The sequence below is a fragment of the Ambystoma mexicanum genome, chromosome 1q, assembly GCF_040938575.1.
Source record: "Ambystoma mexicanum isolate Mex_15411 chromosome 1q, UKY_AmexF1_1, whole genome shotgun sequence".
Lineage (NCBI taxonomy): Eukaryota > Metazoa > Chordata > Amphibia > Caudata > Ambystomatidae > Ambystoma > Ambystoma mexicanum.
In genome coordinates, this window is record NC_090922.1 from 241,081,980 (window position 1) to 241,101,728 (window position 19,749).

The following is a 19,749-nucleotide window of genomic DNA, read 5'->3' on the forward strand; positions in this document are numbered from 1 at the left end:
GGGGAAATAAAAAGGAAAGTAAGCATTTATGCATTGTTATCCTGGCGAGCAGCGCGCACTTCATTGCAGGACACTGAATACCCAGACTTTGTGAGCATGGCAAAATCGAATTTAGGAGGACAATAGAGGTGCATATTAAGCCCCGGGAACCAAGACACAGCTGTCAGAGGGCACAGACAGCGAAGTGAAATCACGAGCATACAGAGTGCATGCTAAGGAAGCTCCGTGGAAGCAGGGGGCTGGAGTCATCTGTAGTTGATACAATACTAGAAATACAGTTGCTAAGCTCCGCGCTACGCGCATGGGGAAATAGCTGTGCCACATAAGGAAGAGTGAAAGGAGGCGGACACCCCATACAGCGGTGCCAGACAAGCCGCTAGGAGGGCGGCCGGGTAGAGCATACCCCCGGTGAAGACTGCAAGAAGAACACATGTCTGGCAGGACCGCAGCACACCCAATAGAAGTTACTAGCCAGATACCTGAGAGCTCAATCAGCTGAATTCGGCATCACTTCCCTAAGAGGCGCCTGAGTGCTGCGAAAACTGGGGAACACACTCAAATAAGAGATAGAGGCCATTGCACCACGACGTGCAACGCACACCAACTAAAAACCATGGGCCATACCTGTGTCAAAACACGCCAACAGCATGCAACCCTTAGAGGAGGACGGGTAGCGCTGGAAACGCAAGCTGAAATGGCGCACAAGGGAGGCAAAGGAAAGGGCAAACATCTTTGCCAAACCACAACAGACCCCAAACACACCTGCACAAGCAACGACTACAACACCGGAAGGTGGGACGGCTCCGTCAAATGATCTTCAGATCCTAGCGGCCATAACTGAACTGAAATCCACATGGGGAGTTGCGATGGTAGATCTGAAAGCGGCCCTAGAAACAAATATAGATGCAGTAGGGATAGAGGTAGGCCTGCTAAAACAGGATGTGCGAGCACTGGTAGAAAGAACGAGCGCCTTGAGAGTGCAGTGAAAGTAATCGCAGAGACCAGCACCACCAATGCTAAGGAGGTCCACATATTGAAACAGCAAGTGACCAATCTAGAGAACCGAGCAGAGCAGGCCAAAGGAAGAGCGTGACGCAATAACATACCTGCTGGAGGGGGAGGAAGGCCCAGACCCCACAGACTATGTGGAAAATATGCTCTTCCAGGAGATAGGAGCCGGCAAGCTCTCGCAGGGATTTGCTATAGAACGGGCGCACAGGGCCCTAATTATTACACCATTCCGGCGTTGGTCTCTTTGGCAGCGCAGACGGCTATGTGGTGCAATACGAATGAGTACGTCCAATATTGCCGCCGACTTCTTTGGCTATGCAGGAGACAGCGGTACAGTCAATTCACGTTCATGAGGGATGATACCGGCTGGCCACGTGATTCCATATACTGACAGAAGGCCAGCAATCCAATGTGTCACTACTGTGTTTATCAGCGCTCTGTAAGTTCGTTCCTAGGTTTCAGCTTGTGTCCACTGTTGTGCGTACTTTCTACCTTCTAAACTTTCTTATCTGAATCTTTCTACATCTAGACATTCCCAACGACGCTCTTCTTCTGCGGTGTCCCCAAAGCGGCTTTCGTTCCTTACTCGCATTCTACCAAGCGATTCGTATACATCCTTCAACCACATAGCGAATTGCAATTTTCCCGCCTTTCTCAGGAAAGTGAGTCTTTGTTTCTGCCAATAGTTCCCTTATTAGATCTTCATCCTCTGTCCTCAGAAAGTAATCCTCTCTCTCTTCTTAGTGTTGTTCTTCTCCCAGGATTTCTTGACATAGGTGCCCCTACCTACAACAATTTGGGTCTGCTTACGCACTTTAGCCTACCCCATTTAGGATTTGTCAGTAAGTGTTAGCTTTCCTACTTTTCCTATTCCTCGTACTCTGCCTTCTCCGTACAGAATACCTACTTGTTCCGTCTCTCATCCGTAGAGAACTCACCACAGCCATCACGCCTTCCATACTCCAGAGGACTGTGACCTACCTCAAGACCTATTCCTGAAGTCCTGTTGCCTGCGTCTACACAGGGTTTTTCCCCCCCGGAGGGTTTCCCTGGGGGCCGTGCTCTTTACCTTGCTGGTCATATTATTCCCGGTGAGGGAGGGGCAGGACTGCTCTCAAGATCTTTCTCTTCTGCATTTGCCTCCTCCACTGGATTTTGCTGTCTGACCAGGTTAGTGTTTTCTTGGAAGCAATAGTTATTGATAACAGTTTAATAGTTTAACACTAATGAGGAGGCCTCAACCCGTAGCCCCACCCCGGGCAATCATAGCCAAGATACTAAATTATAGAGACAGGGAAAAGATCCTGGAATTCTTCCGCAAGGGGGGAACAATAACATGAGCATCGGAGAAGGTTACTGCATACCCGGATTATACTATGGTGGTACAGAGACAACGATACAGCTAAGTGGCGGTGAAAAGAAGATTGCGGACAACTGGCCTTAAATACATGCTTTTGTATCCTGTGAAACTTAAGGTCTTATACAAAGGCAAAGCACACTTCTTTGACGGCCCGGAGGAGGTAACGGATTGGCTGGACGCTCAAGGCCTCCAGGATTCTTGAGATGGGCAGGGAGGAGAAGGACAGGATAAGTGACCTGGTACGACATTCGAGACCACCGGAAGCAGGAGTGGCCCCAAGGCGCAGGACAAGAACAATGCGTATGGAAGCGTTGGTAAAGTATTGACTTCACCAACTGGTATGTTAAATAATGGGACGCATTGGACTGAAATATAGAACTGCATAACGAAGCTAAGAGCAACAAATGCGCAATAGGAAATTTCAATAAGGGAGTCAACGTAAGCGGAGTACCGAACCCCAGTAGGTAGATAAGTGAAGGCACCAAAGACGACACTTCCCTGCAGTGCCCGAGAACATGCGGAAGCCGAGAAAGGGCTAGATGCGGGGGTGCCTGAGATCCAGGGATGGAGCTGGGCCACAGTTGGGAGGGGGGGGAATATTGGGAGTTGGGTAATATGTTGGGGCTGGGAAGGGAGGAAGCGAGGCGGGGGGAGTCGATGTGTTAATAGTTAGGGGACCTTTAAGTTGGGGAAAGAGCCTACATGCAATTGCAAAAACTCTGAATAGGGACTGGGCAGACACCGCAAGGGGCCGAGATGGGACTGATACATGGTTGACCTAAGGGTAATCTCCTGGAATTTCAGGGGGCTCAACAGTTATCTAAAATGGAATAAGGTCATGATGTACCTGAGAAGGCAGAAAATAGACATAGCTCTCCTACAGGAGACACACCTGACGAAAGAGAAGCTGGAAGTGCTCCAAAAGAAATGGAAGGGAACTGTCATTGGGGCCAAATACTCGGCCTATGCCGGGGGGGTCATCACATGGGTTGTGCCGCATGTCCCGTTTCAGCGACTACAATCCACAGCGGAGTCAGATGGGAGGATGGTGGCGATATGAGGGCTGATTGAAAAGAAAGAAATTTGCATAATAAATACATATGCCTCGAACCAAGACACAGTGACATACTATAGGAACTTATACAGTAAATTGAGCCAATACATGGGAGGGGTAATATGGGGAGGAGACTTTAATTGTAAGCTGTACCCGAAAATAGACCGCTCGGATAATAAACTAGACAGGCCATCCCCAGCAGCAAAGGCCCTACAGGCTTTGCTGACGGATTTCTGCCTGGAAGACACGTGGAGAGCTCACCACCCACAAGAAAGGCAATATTCACACTACTCTGCCCCACAAAATCTGTACACGAGAATAGATTATATGTTTGTAACACAGGAATTGATAGCTGAAACTATACAGATAGAATATAAGGCAAGAGTCCTATCGGACCACTCACCATTGCTCCTAACGTGGCAATACAGACCCCCAAGAGCTAGGATACCTACTTGGCGGCTCAGAGCAGAAGCACTGAAGGGTGTGATATTTAGAGAGGACCTGAGAGAAGGGATTGAACAATACTTTGTGACCAATACTGGGAGCGTAGAATCAGCCGGCACTCTGTGGGAGGTTTTCAAGGTAGTGACAAAGGGTAGCGATAGCCAAATCCAAAGGGCTACAATGAGGCATACTAAGAGACCTGCAACAGGCAGAAACCGAACTTGAGGCAATTCTAAGTAAGGGTGGGGACACGAAGGAACTTATTATCAGATATTATAAGCCAACTGCAACAGAAGTGTGTAGAGCGCTGGCAGAGACTGTGTCATTTGAACTATAGGAAATATGTGGAAAGGCAACACGCGGGAGGGGATAAGCCCAGTAGGATATTGGCATGGCCATACAAAAGTGAGACCCCCCGAGCTGTGACCAGAGAAATAATGGGCCAAGATGGGCAGATGGTAGATACACAGGAGGGGATTAATTGGGAATTCCAAGAATACTATCAGAACTTATATAACGATAAGGAAGGGCACGATAGCTGGGAAATGGCAGATACACTAGAAGACATAGGACTACCGCAAATAAGCGCTGGAAGAAGTGGTGGTGCGGCTACCAACCAGTAAAACCCCAGGGGCCGATGCGTTACCTAGTGAATTCTATAAAACATATAAGAACGAGGTGCTATCCCCGCTGCAAATGATGCTATATGAGACATACGAATCAGGCAAGCTAACAGAGTCCCTGAGAGAAGCAATAATCATCGCACTGCCCAAACCCAACAAATTAGGGAAAGACTGCGGATCCTTCAGGCCGCTCTCGATGCTAAATCAAGATAGCAAAATAATTACAGCGGTGTTAGCAAATAGAATGAAAAGGATAATTAACAAACTAATACACCCAGACCAGACAGGATATGTCCCGTGTAGGAACATATCTGATAACCTCAGAAGACTCCACCGAGTAATAGAATGCACAAAAGAGGTTCCAGATGAGATGGCTATCGTATCACTAGATGCGATCAAGGCCTTTGACTCTGTCAAATGGCCCTGGCTGATCGCAGCCTTGACACACTATGGGATTGGACCAGGGTACCTCAAGTGGGTCAAGTTACTGTATAGTGCACCAATTGCTTGAGTAAAAACGGGCGCCATCATTTCCACAAAATGGCAGCTAGGAAGGGGGACCAGACAGGGATGCCCGTGGTCCCCGATGCTTTATATCCTAGCACTGGAACCGCTGGCGATATGCTTGCGACAACAGTGCGAGGAAGTAGGAATGAATATAAAAGGAGAACCGTGCTTACTCTCCCTATATGCAGATGGCATGCTACTGTACTTGCGATACCCCGAGGAAAATCTCCAATACATCTTGGAGGTGATGGAGAGATTTGCCTTGTTGTCAGGCATAGCAGTGAATCCCAGGAAATCATGTGTATTTCCCCTGGGGAGGTATATATGGATCCCACATAATGAACTACCGGTTTTACAAATACCATGGAAGCCAAACACGTTTAGATATCTGGGGAGAGATATTTACCACGTGATAGTGGTGGAACACCAACAAAACACTAACAAAGTAATACAGAAAATAAATTGAGAATAGCATGAAGTTTTGGTCCAAGCTCCCCTTGACAATGATGGGCAGAGGGGCGCTGTTGAAAATGGTGGTGTTACCGAGGCTACTGCATTTTTTGGGGAATATCCTATACTTGATACCGGGGCGATTCTTCAAGAAACTACAGAGCATATGCAGGGGCTTCCTGTGACATGGCACTAAAAATAGAATTGCCCTTTGGAAGTTGCAGAACTCATACGATAAAGGGGGGATAAAACTGCCAAATGATGAGATTTACTACATAGCTAGCCAAGTGCAATACGTGGCCAAATGGGTATCGGAGGACCCCACCACAGAATCGAGGTTACTGAGATTGGAATGTGCCCGTTCTTCCTTAAAGAAATGATATGGCTGCCCAGGGTGCAGGCGAGAGTGCGCTCAAAGATGCTGGTGTTGGGATGGGAGATATGGCGCAGGTTGTGTCGGGTCATAGAAAACCCAACCCCATGCTCGCCACAGATACCACTGGTCGCACTGGCAGGAAGGGATGGGCAATTAATAGGGACAATAAGGAGGCACTGGGAGCCGGTGGGCATTGCAACGATGGGGGACATATGGCAAGAAGGGGAGATTAAGGTATTCGGAGCGTTGATGGAGGAAACGGGGCTACATGAAGGACAATATATTACATACAATAGATTGGTACGGCGGATTAAAGACACATGGTCAGAGGTAGTGCTAGATGAACAACCCGATTCCGCCATTGAAACAATATATGACATAGCAGAGGGGGGTCATGAAATATCCAGATTATACAAACTGTTGATGTCCAAAGTTGGGAAAGAGGTGGTACAATGAAGGCAAAATTGGGAGGAGGAACTGGGTGAGTCCATGAGTGATGGGATGTGGGAGCAGACCCAAAGATACCACAAGAAGGTTTCCAGAAACCGAGGTTACAACAGATACAGTTGTACATAACACATAGAGCATATATGACTCCCCATAAAATAGCCAAATTCAAGAACGCAAACAGGCAGGCATGCCCCAAATGTGGAGTAGAGAATGTGGGAATGACACACATGTTTTGGGCATGCCCGGAAATTGGGAAATTCTGGGAGGAAATAGCGCACCGCCTAGATGAAAAGGGGATTAAACTAAATATCGAATCAGCATGGGCTTGCCTAGTAGGAGGAATCCCGAGACCACGGCACCTAAGACATGTGAGCAAATTAAAAGACCTGGCGTATATACTCGCCAAACGTAGAATTGCTATGGGATGGAAAGCATGCAATAGACCTCAAACGGAAGTGTGGTGGAGAGACCTTCAAAAGTGGGCTGAAGCCGAAACAGCAGTATGGCAGGAAACTGGAAACAGAGGAGGGGAGGAGGAAGCAGCATCCCTGACAGCCTGGAAGCATTTAGTAGCCACGCTATACGGGCCTGCCCAGGACGGGTCAAGTGACCAGGACTCGGATGAGGACACTGGAGCATGCACCCCCGAAGCAGAAACAGATGTTGAACAAGAAACGGAGTAGGCTCGAATTAAGCAACAGACATACAAATATAAATGTAAATATTGTGTAACATAATGATAAGTAATGCAAGTTTGTTGCAGGTTGTTTTGGTTGTAAAAGCAATAAAAACCGTTTAAAAAAAATAAAGTGTTATAAACAGACAGGGCAATATGCCAGGAGAGAGTGGCCAACAGCAAACTGTACACATCAACAAAACATAACAGCTCCCACAACAGAGGGATAGAAATGAGACATACCTAATGACATTATACAATGCTCATTGAATACAGCTGGGACCGCGCCGCACCATCACACTCTACAGCCAGACAGCCAATAAGAAATTAGTAACAACCCCACCCAAAGGAACACAACTTAAATTAGAACCAGAATTCCGAAACCACTAACTCTACTTTCAACCCTCTGCATACCTAACACACCCAAAACTCACACAACCATCCTTCACCCAGCAATCCGCACACACTTTACAACACTGCATCAACAACATACAAACACACAAACAGCACCAACAGCACACGAGGTCTCGTCCGGTCCGATACTTGCACCAAGGCTCAGCGCACCACCGAACTGAAGCCGCCAACAGCACACCACTTCTCTGACTCTCCTACTCCCACTCCACCCGACTAATCCATCTGCCCTCCTTCTTGGTTATAGATCCGTCAAAGCGCCTGGGGACCAATTCCGTTGGTGAAGGTGCGCTATACAAGTACCTTTAATATAACATAACATTAAAAAAGGCATTATCTTGTGCACCAGGGACATTTCAAAGGATATTTTTGGAATATGCACAAAAAGTGAACTTCGTAAAAACATGCACGGTAACACGTCTCATCTGAACCGCTACTCAGTGAACAGAGGTTATCTATGTTCTGTAATGTGTTATGGAATGCTTTCGTGAAACTAAATGTACTACATTTTTGACTTTTGTAAGTAGGTTTAGCAGTGTCAAATATATATCATAGAGGATCCTTTACTCTATAGCCCCCCCATGTGCCCCCACATTTTAGCAATTGGAAGTATTGAAATGAGAGGGAGGCTGCTAAGATTTTTTTGTATGTGTTTTCTTGCCAAATTCTGCAACTTCTAAATACATGACTTTTTGCAAATTGCTCTCACACCTGTATGGTTTTTGGTCTTTAAACTTTGGAATTTCAGCAGCGCCATGTTTCCCAGGAGGCTGCCATGACAGGGGCAGAGTTGCTGCTGGGAATGGCGGCTCATTTTAGGAGGACGTCCTGTCAGAAAGAACAGCACTTCTTCAGGTTTTCGAGATTCATTTTTTAAATGCTTTTCTGTAAGCGTTTAAGTGTCACTCTAGACATGTCACCTTTCGGCCAAGCCACAGTCGTTTGGACTTTTGGGGCCATTGAGTGCCCTTCAGGCCCTGTCCTCGGGGTTGGTATACCTGGAGGTCATCGGGTTATATTAAACTTTAAGTAGCCTATTGTGCCAGTAGATCTTGTAGACAGACATCGGGCCGGTACAATGAAGTCTCCTGGACATCATCGATGGCGCTGAACATTCACCGGAGTGAAAGGATGGCTCTTCCCACGGGAACTTCCCTCGAAACCACATTCCTGATTGAAGGCCTATTGGAAAAGAACACTGACAAGTTCTTCCCTCAACCTTTGATAGACCTTGAGTGGCTGATCCAGATTGTTCCAGAACAGCACAGTAACAGAGAGTCCTACCTCTCTGTTTCTTCCCGTTCATCTTCTGTTTGTCTATCCAGTAAGATTCACCAAATCCATGGGGTATTATCAGGACGCCAGCTTCTGAAGTTAGTTGGGTCATTTCTCTCAGAAGACCTTGTGAATGGTGGATAGGCAGGGAAGGCCATTGGGTAGGGTTTCCTTAAGCTTGAGCACTAATGGCTCCTTTGTCATGAATATCCTGCAACTTCAGGCTCTGCTTCTTTGGGAGTCCTATGTCGCTGTTGTTGCAATCATCAAACCAAGGTAGCATCAATGGGTCTGTGCGATGATTCATATGGAGAAGTGAGGGGATCTTGCTGCATTGAACGGAGGGGAAATAACATTAGTGAATCAAAGAGGATTCCCCGGTTGTTTTCTTTTGTGGCGGCCTTGGGATGGAAACCATGGGATTGCACTAGAAGAACGGTAATGAGTCACTTCACATCTAACCCCTCTTTTGGCCCAATAGATGGCTGGGAATCCCTCCTCCACCCAAAAATAAAAAAGTTCACTTTGCACAACATGATGCTAGACTGGCTCTTGGATCCCCATCCAGCTGGAGAGGAAACGGCGACATGTGGAAGCAGCTAGAGTGACCTGGGACAAGTGTCGGTTATGCCCTAAGCATCGGGGGAGCGAGGGAGAGCTATGCGGTATCCCACATGTTGTGGTTTTTATGCCCTGTGCCAGAGCAAAGGCTTTCCTGTACAGTAGTCCAGTGCCACTCAGCAAATCACCATCAATTTGTGACATTTGAGCAGAATGTGGAGATCAGCCTCGCCGCAGTCTCTGAATGGTCCAGTCGGGCTAGCGTTATTGGCCAGTAGTCATTCTTAGCAGTACGGGATTCTTCTCTGATATCCATCAGGAGGGATTCAGCTCCACTTGCCGGTGAACACTTTTACTGCTGCTGGTAATAGTGGATTAGCTTCCGTCATCACATGTTTTTTTGGGTGGTCTCCTCTACCGCACATCTTCCTTTGCTATTTGATGGCAAATAGTTTGCCCCTTTTTTTATATCTCCCTTCGGTCTTGGAAGGGGAGTGCACAATGTAGTGTCTCGGGCCCTTGGAACTGTGTCTTAAAGGTGTCATGCATTCAGGAACCCAGAGACGCCTTCTAGTATCGCCGCTGAGCAGGCTAAGAGGAGTAGGTTGTATGCCTTGGTCCCCGTGGAAGTGTCCAGCCTCTGAGTTGAGCGAATTGGAGCAAGTAAATGATGAGAAATAGCTGTGAAGGGTGTGTAAGGGTCAGGGCATGTTGAGGGATAGGTGATGGGGAGGGCAGTGAGGTCATCAGGATGACAGTGATTGACTCATGGAAGTTCATAGATGATCGAGCCCAGGAGATCCTTGTAGAGATGGTGGAGCACCAGTGGGCGGTTCCCTATCATCTGCTGGGAGGTTCCCATCATCTGCGGGATGTTCAATTATCAATAGATCATCAACAGCATAGACGATACACCTGGAGCTTCTGTACTGAGGTTGCTGTAGTAGATTCATCGTATTTTATGTGTATCCAGTGATAATGCACCCTCCAGACAATCAAACACATTTCCCAAAAATTCTAGGACTGCAAGTAATAACATATAATGATACCCGTCTTAGAATATTTGGGGAAGCGTTTTGGGAGTCAGGAAAAAAATATGCCCACTTTTTCACGGCGACATTATCACATGGAACCATTTTATTCTGGTGTTTTATAACACCCCAAATTGCAATAATAATGTACCCTTCGAAGCACAGGGAGAAGAAGGAAGAGCCCCGGCCCGTCACAACTGCAGCGAGGGCTGCATTCAACAACCTGCCTCAGGGGTGGAGAATTAGGAAGGAAAGGGTGAAAGGTGACAGGCTGTCACAACTGCTGCTAGAGCAGTGTCTACATCCTGCCCAGAGGAGGATGTAAAAAGGAAGCGGAAACTAGAGGTTAAGGGGGCCAGGTAGGAAGGAACATGGGTGAAATACACGTGAGCCAGTTCGCACAACAAAACGAAAAGGCCCTGTTGGCAGCCTCAGACTGACCTATAGGGCAATGCCCGAACCAAAAACATAAAATGCTGGCGTGGGCCAGTTTGATGAGTTACTTCACTATGCGGCTAGTTTGTTTTGACCATTGTTGCTGAATAAATATTTCACTAGAGCAGTGTCTATATCCTGCCCGGAGGAAGGTGCAAAAAGGGAGCAGAAGTGGAAATAAGAGAGTAAGCGGGCCAGGTAGAAGGAACATGGGGGAAATACACACGAACCAGCCCGCACAACAAAACTAAAAGGCCCTTCTTGGCAACTAGGAAGTGATGGGCAGGACGGACAAAGTCAGGGCATCTATGACAAGGGATATCCCAGAGTCTGAGGTCAGAAATAAAACATCATGGCAGAGCTGTGAGTGCCACAAGTCTAGGAGCGTGAGAGGTCAACGCGTTGTAAGTCTGTGCATGCTAGGCTGGGTGAGGCTGAGGGCAAACTCTGCAAAGAGGCTAAGAGGAATCCTTCGGCCAACCTCTCTTCACCGAGCGAGTCTCTTGTGCGTGCCTGCATTCACGACAGCTCTGCTTTTGCTTTTGGAGTGTGCTTTTCAAGGTTACAAGGATTTTAATAAAACAATATTTTGCTTCATTTTCTAAATAATTTTAGTCATACAGTTTTGAGTGTTGCCATTGTATTGGTGTAGAGTTGTCCTTAGGTGGTTGGGATTGGCTCAACTGTGGGGATAGGTAAGTATGCTCATCAAGGAGTTAAAAGGCACACTTTTTGCCAAGAGCCTACAACTAATAAAGATGTTCCAAAACTTTGGTTCATTTGAAATTAGATTATTATAGGTAAGCATAGGTAAGCACCCATCAGTGCCCATGGCCCGGGATGCAGGCAAAAGTCTTTTTCTGACCTTTGAGGAACAATGGATTTATCCCTGTTAGCAAGAATGAGAGGTGACTGCAAACAAGGAATGCAAGGAGTGCAAAGAAAGTAGTGAGAATGGAAATGTACAGCCCAGTTTTGAAAAAGGCTGTGTGGCCGAACCATGTGTAAACACTGATGGGCGCAAACATATAACAAACTAATTTCAAATGAAGTAACGTTTTGGAATATCTTTAAGGTGTACGGCGCAAGAGTACATTATTTGATATTCAATTTTTACAAAGGAGTGGGTATATCCTTATGATATTCTAAGAGTTCAATGTACAGGTCTCCCTATAGAAGAGAGGTTTTTTTTCGCAGGAAGATAGACAAAATACAGAGGAAAAGAATTCAATTATTTCTGTATCTTGTAAAACTAATTGAATCTGGATGCCCACGGCGCCACCTCATTTGAGAGGGCAAGGGCAGACTTGGAAATAAGGGCTGCGATTAAGATGGGGTGTGACCAAGAGATGTATTACGTTTCTTCACCCTAACTTTATCCTGAAGTCTAGTCTGTAGCCTGAATTGTGGGTTGGGGTGTTTTTTATGTTGCTCTAAACAGAGTAGCAATTGTTCTGCACAAGTTCTGATCCAAAACTCCACTCCAAAGTAATAATCAGCATGGGCAGGGGTCTACACTATACCCCCACACAGACCCCAATTCCATCTTCTTGTATAGGTAAGGAAAACCTTTTAAAAGGCTCAGTATATCCCAGTTCACCAGTTGTTTGCCTTCAGTGCTTTGTGTGAGGGCCACCTGCTCCTGGATGTGTTGGGGTAGAACCCAAGTCACAGATTTAACTCAACATCAAGCTTCTGATTGGTCGCCAGAGTTACTTGCGTTTTCACTTGGAGTTGACCGTGTTTTCTGATATTCAGGGATGGGAGGCTTATTATTGCAAACTACAGAAAGTGTTGGAAAGATGTGACACTAATTCTGTAAGGTTTTGTATGTTAAAGAAGACGAATAAGAGTTTTTCTACTTTTCATAACTTAAACAAGAGTGTGGAAGCCCTTCTACTTAGAACGAACATGGGTCAAATACCCTATTCTATGGAATTTCATCTACTCGGGAGGGTCTACAACCACATGTTATCTCACTGCACCCTCCACAGAGGAGAAATATCCATTTGTATATCAGTCTTTGTCCCACTCACAAGGGCAGTCCAGCACCTAAATGCTAGGCACACCACATTGATTTTTTGTGTCGAATCAAGTGCTTTGAAACCGACTAGGTGCCAGATAGCGCTACACACATTTCACTTTATATCACTTGATATCAATGACAGCCAAGATGGGTAGTTTCTGTTATAGACCAATCCTCCACCCAGGGACCCAACCTAGATATATCAATTACTTTAACCCGCTTGGCTTCCGATTCAGCATCCATTGACATCATACTGCCATCTATATCTCGCTCTGTTTCCCTGCTATGTCCTAACAGCCACAGCCAGCATAGTTACTGATGAGGGATCCTGGGAGTTGTAGTCTCATACAGCTGGAGACCCAAAGGCTGCAGTCCCCCGAGTCCTAACGCACGCTCTGCAGGTACCAGGTGTGCAAACAGCACACTTGGACACCTTTCCTTACCTTAACCTGGGGCTCCGTAGCATATGAGCGGTAATTGGCGGAAGAGCGTCTTCGGATTGGTGGGGCTGTAACAGGCGGAGGTGGCGGGGGCGCCACTTTGGGAGGCTCAGGTTCGACCTCGGCTTCCTCCTCCTCCTCCTCTTCTACGTACTCCTCCTCTTCTTCCTCCTCTTCGTACTGAAAAGGAACGCGTTTGTTAGTCTGCATCATAGATAGTTCTGACCTTAATCGCACCCCACTGCCTCCTCCAGCTGGCCTGTCAGCTGGGCCCCACTGTAAGTCACCTATCCCACCAGATTACAGGACCCCAGCCCCCTGTAGAGTCTGCAGGATACCCCTGCCTTTCCTGGTCATTGCTCACTGACATTTCCCACCGAAAGGTGAAAGTACACATTCAGAGATTTCCATGCTAGAAAAAAAAAAAATTTTCATGGAAAATAGGCCTTCCTTCTTGTAGTTTATATTTGGCTGGAACAATTCTTTCAGTCACAGGAGCCAGTTTCCAAAGGTGTGTATTCATGAGTGCAAACGTCTGTCCATTCCTTGGGATTGTTTTCTTGCGCACAAACAAGTTGTAGTGACATGTGATAAATTACGAATGTCTTAGTTTTACGGCATACGGGTATTATGGAGTCGGTGGGCGAGCCAATAGTGTGTCAGGGGAGGGCAGCCAGCACCGGGGTCTCTCCTCATTGGCCGGTACTCCCCTCAGCTATCCCCAGGTCTGGTGCACACCTCACTAACATTTAGGTTTTCATAAATAAACTGAGCACTGCAAAGTATGCAGCACGGGTGTGTTGGTTGTTCGACAGATGTCTACGCAACCCAGTTGATCAGCCGCCTCCCAGCGCACCCTGCGTGCTAATGTCCTTCCAGGGTGTGCTGGTGCTGCCTGAATTCATTCTTGCCCACACCCGGCTCCCTACTTACTCAAGAAAAGGTTCTGTACTGCAGAGCAGTGGACGATTTAAGGTAACTGTGCTGTATGCATGCGTGCTTCAATGTAATGCATGGAGTGTGTGTGAGAGAGTGTGTGTGCACAAGAGATTTGTGTGCATGTATGTATGTATGTGTAGATTAGTGGTCTCAAAGTGTGTGTGTTGGTATGCGTGCATGCATACGTGTGTGCCTCAATGCATGCATCTGTTTGTATGATATGATATGATATGGCATTTGTAAAGTGCCTATACACAAGTGTTCCAAGGTGTGACGAGGCAAGGAAGGGGGGGAACAAAGGGAGGACAGAGACATTGATCTTACTAGGCCAACTGACACTGAGATCGCTCAAGTGCAGGGGGGGAGGTGAAACATGCCAGGGAAAAGGGGAGAGGGTAGTGCTGTACATGGGATCAGAACAATAACAAGAAGTGCGGCCAGCAGGTGGCAGGTGCAAGGGTAAGTGCAGACAGCAGGTGTCCAAAAGTGCAGGTAGGGGGACTCTAGGGTTCCTGATACAGACCCAAGTGCAAGGGTTGCCGGGAGGCAGTGCAGGTGTGCAACTGGGCGGGTAGGGACCTGGGCCCGAAATCAGAAGGGTAGCCAGATGACCAGTTCAGTATCAGGCAGGAAATCAGCAGCAGAGAGGACAAGAGAAGGCAGAAGCAAAGAGGAAGGTCTTCAGGTGCTTCCGGAACCGGAGATGGTTCTCCTCGAGTTTCAGAGAGGCAGGGAGGCTGTCCCAGAGGGAGGCCCCAGCTAAAGAAAGAGATCTACCACCAACTTGTTGCTTGGAGAAGCGACTGACCAGGAGGGAGTTGGAGGTGGAGGAGCAAAGAGCTTGAGTAGGAAGGTACTTCCGAAGAGAGTGTTGGATGTATTGTGGACCCAGGCCCCAGAAGGCCTTCTGAACAATGTAGAGGAGTTTGAACTTAATCCTTTCAGCCACTGGGGGCAAATGCAGAGATTTCAGTGCTGGAGAGATATGATCCCTGGGATTGAGGCCAAGGACAAGTCTTGCAGTCCTGTTCTGGATGAGTTGCAGAGGGCAGAGAGTAGAAGCAGGCAGATTTAGAAAGAGACTGTTGCAGTAGTCCAGCCTAGAGAGAAAACAGAGCTCTAGAGACAGTGAGCTTTTGGGAAAAGGAGAGGAAAGGAAGAATACCTCTGAGGAGGTACAGTTGGTAGTTTGACTTCTTAGAGATGTCAGAGGTGTGAGGAGAGAAGGAGAGTGTAGAGTCGAAGATGACCCTGAGGTTCTTAGCCTCACAGGTGGGAGCAGGAAGAGGGCCAATGGAGGCCGGCAAGAGAGTTACAGGAAAGGAGGGTGCAAGTGTGCTGATGAGGAGAATCTCTGTCTTACTGGCATAAAGGCAGAGATTGTTGGCAGCACACCACTTCTGGATAGCAGACAGTCAGAGATGAGAGAAGAAGAAAAGGTGGCAGAGGGAAGCCTGAAAAGGAGTGTCATCTGCATGGCACTAAAATTTGAAGCAGAGAGCGGCAATGCAGTGGGCGAGAGGTTCCAGGTATTGGTTGAACAGCCAGGGAGAGAGGTTGGACCCCTGGGGAACACCACAGGTAGAGTGTGAGAGGAAAGGAAGGACCCAAGTTGGACCTGGGAGGGTCGATCAGAGAGGACCGAGGTCAGCCAGGACAGGGCCTGATCGGTAATACGCAGGTCATCACAGAGACAATTGAGCAGAATGGCATGGTTGACCATGTCAAAGGCAGAAGAGAGATTGAGTAATATGAGGACAGAGGGGAGATTAGAATAATGGTTAGTGAGCAGGCCTTGGTATGGTGGTTTGGGGAGGCAGTAGCAACACCAATATCTAATGTGGGCTCAGGTTCATGAATTTGATTTGTTGTGACCATAATGGCATAGATAGTTTGTGGGCCTAGCTCCACAAAAGTGATTAATTGTGACTATACTGACATATGTGCATAGTTTTGCTGCAGCTTCATGAAATGGATCTACAGTGCCCATTACTGCCACTGATAGATTTTGGACATAGCTTGCTGCAAGAGATTTGGAGTGACCATTACTGGCATAAATAGATTGTGGCCACAGCCTCCTGCAAGTGATTTACAGTGACCATTACTGGCAGCGGCCATAATGTCCCAGGCATCGATCGGTTGTGGCCACATCTGCATGCAAATGATTTACATTGAACATTACTGGCAAAGATAGATTTTAGTTGCAGCCTCATGACAATGTTGCAAAATGATCCTGTGTTTTGTTGGTGACAAGGCATTTACTGGATATTCATTATTTCATATGTTAGCCTAGAGAACCAATTGAACTGTATGGCAGTTCACTGCCTTTTCTTCAAACATTGTCCTGTAAAATGCACCATTTAAACACATTATTTAAAATTACTTCTTGGTGTGAACACTCCACCCAGCCCCTGACTGAAGGCATGTACATTGTTTTGGGCATAGTTTCTACACATGGTGGCTTGGAATAATTTGGGGAAATGTTTAAACTCCTCCACTGAAAATAAAAAATGACCAGGCATGACTGACTGTGTTTAATTAAAAACCCTGGTGACCTTCAAGAGCACTCTGCCTCTTACGCCTAAAGCTGCCTCTGCCACCAGGTGGAGTTAAGACATTTGTAGAATTTTTTAATATTTAAATATTTGTTTTTCTCAGTAAATCAATTAATACAGTTAATGTTTCCCCTTCCTACATTCACCCTAATCAAACAAGCAGAAGCAAATCCAAAATGTTTGGCTCCTTTATGAGCAATCCCACTGCCATCATATTCTCATGTAATTCACTCATTTGCTGGCTATTGCCTTCTTATGTCAGCACACATTTGTGAGTTAGGGAGGATAGTTGGGAGTGCTGGGGTGATTTAGGGAGGATGGTTGCCAAGGAGAGGCTGGGGTAAGCTTGCATGGGTGGTGGGAGTTACTGGATAGAGCCAGGATGGGGGATTGCGTGTTTGGTTTATAATGGGTGATGGGAAGCTGCTGGATGTAGACTACTATTGGTGGGGGTCTGGAGATGTGAGCCCCTGAGTGAGGTCGGTTGATGGGCGGGTTATGGCTGAGTGGTAAGGTGAGGCAAGATGGTGCGGTGATGTTGGATGGGTGGGTTATATGCGTGCGTGTGATGGATGAGGGGCGGTGCGGTGGTGGATTTAGGCAGCGAGAGTGGGTAAAGGTTGGGGTGGTTGTTGTGGATGCAGTGAGGTGGTTGGGCGATGGCCTGAGATTGTGAAGGTGTTGTAGGAGGGGTATTCTGTTGAACTGGGATTGAGTGGTACGAAGTGATGGGGTGGTAGTGGGTGGGTGAGGCGGGGAGATTCGTTGAGTAGCGTAAGGTGATGTAGATACTGGTGCATGGTGAGGGATGGCGAGTGTGCCAGGTGAAATGCTGCTGTGGGAGTAGGTGGTCTAGTCCGTTTGGATTTGGGTATGTGACGCGCAGGAGTGGGTGGGGTGAGGTGTGGAGTTTGGTTGTTGCTGTGCTTGGGTGAGAATGCATGGTTGAGATGCTGAGTTGGCGTTTGCAGGTGCTATTGTTCTGCAAGAAGGGTAGGAGCGGAATGCGAGCATGATAGGGGAGGGGTTAATCACTTTTGGCCATTCTCATTCTGAACTCGCATTCTCTGCTTCAGTGTCTGTGTTTATCAGCCTCTGTATTGCCTGACCCTAACAAGTCCAGAACAATAATAATAGTAGGGAGACGCCTGACACTAAAATGTCTGCTTATTCATTCACCACAGTGTAAGCAAACACCACTAAGAACTAATACGCGTGTCCTTCCTTTATAAAACACAAATGCCTGGAACATTTGCAAGTTTTAGTTATAAAAATCTTTTCTGGAAATTTGATTGAAAAATATCAGTGAATTTCTACCATATATCAACCAGTGCCAATTTTACATAGTTTGAATTGCATGTACCTTGGCCCCTGCCTGGCCTGCTGCATGGGTTTGCCCATTCTCTGGCTACATGTTTTTTGTACGTACACACTTAGGGCCCGTTTCATGGAAAAGTACGTATTAATCCTGCAAAGGCTGCGCGCCGAGAATGACACTGTGCGAGCCTGCACGCAGAAGTTGTTCTGTGCGCTCCGTGTATTCATGGAATTGTTTGCGCAAAGAAACTATATATGCAAGTCGCTGCTGGAACGCCCCTGACAGGCCCCCATGCAAAGCAATAGCAGCCATAAATAGCTACCTTTGCGTGCTCCCCAGGCGCAAATAATTATACACTAAAAACACTGCGGTGAGTCCCCCGTAAGAAGGCCTGCATCTCCAGGACCCTGTACGGGGTACCCCGTGACTGTTATCTGTAAATGTGAGTGTGAACCCCTGTAAACCATTCCTGCACCCCGCTACACTGCAAATGCACACCCCTAAATGAGATCAGTACCCCAGCTGTGTACCAGCACCTCTAAATCCGACATGCAATCCCACCCCTGCGCAGTGATTCCTATGCGCAAGTGCCTCTACGCCTGCTTTCAGGTGGAGGATAGTATGAGGGTTTTGCGTGGCCATTTCCCTGCTCAGAGGCCGCACGGGTGAGTGCATGAATACGTGTCGTTTCACGCAATTGTGGGCATGCAATGGACAGCCTATGGCCTATCTGTCGTGACAACCACTTTTTTGCATGTTCTTCCCCATTTTATGTGTTCCACACCCTCCCAGCCCTCTGTGCAAGCCACGCCCACGCTCTACGTGGTGTCTCGCGCAAGGCACTCGGCTGCTTGCAGCAACGTGCCGGCCACTGCGAAATCCATGCAAGTCCCAGGAAAATCCGACGCATTAGATTCCATGAATCGGAAAACGAGATTTGGCACGCAATTTTGTGCGCAATTTCCCTGTTTCCAGCACAAATAATTCCATGAATCGGGCCCCTATTGTTTTCCTTATGTGAAAGGCACACATTTTATACATACACCATTGTCCGCTTTTCCCGGGCCTAAGGGTATCTTATACGTGGAGGCACTTTGTGAATTAACCCAATAATGTTTACTTCCTAGTTGAATTATGTGAGGCTTTACTTTCATTAGAAAATTGCATTGAATCCTAGTAACGTTTTAACCATAACTTGTTTTTTTTTAAAATCTCCTAGCCAACTCTGATAATGTTTAAATTATCAATTCCAACATTCTATTTTTTTGTAAAATTCCGAAATACTCTAATTGGGAGAGAAATAGCAGATGTGTATTTTTCATACGATTCGGCACTAAGCATGAACCGTTTGGTCACAAGAAGACACTCTTTGCTTTGGTTTAAATAACTCTATACTGCTGTAGAAATCTTTACATAACATTTCATTACAAAAATAGTAGTATACCCGACATATTTTTGTCACGTTTTTGCTTTTCGGTGCTGCTGCAAACACTTCCTATAAGCCACGACTATTTGATGGCGAGTGAAGGTAGGAGAAAGACAGGATGTGGAAAGGGATACACACAGCTTGTGGTTGTCGCTTAGCTTTTTACCCACTCATTGACCGCAGAGGACCATGCTAGTCCTTATGGCCATTGCCACCCACTACCCAAAATACCACCTTCCCTGATTTATTTGAGCTAGCTCTGTTCTTTGAACTGAATGCCAATTTTATTTCTAAGCAGTCTTCTGAAAGGTAATGACTTTATTGCGGTTGTCAACCTGTTCCCAGTGTAATAGAAATGTCACAACCAAGTGCACCTTTGGC

General features: G+C 46.9%; 1 protein-coding gene across 1 annotated transcript in view; it reads right to left on the reverse strand.

Moving 5' to 3' along the window:
* TNNI3 (troponin I3, cardiac type) overlaps positions 1-19,749 on the reverse strand; it is a 54,295-nt gene that overhangs the window by 21,699 nt on the left and 12,847 nt on the right. Inside the window, exon 3 of the mRNA XM_069642598.1 lies at positions 13,134-13,310. Within this exon, the coding sequence (XP_069498699.1) occupies positions 13,134-13,310 (177 nt within the window). The remainder of the gene's footprint in view (positions 1-13,133; positions 13,311-19,749) is intronic.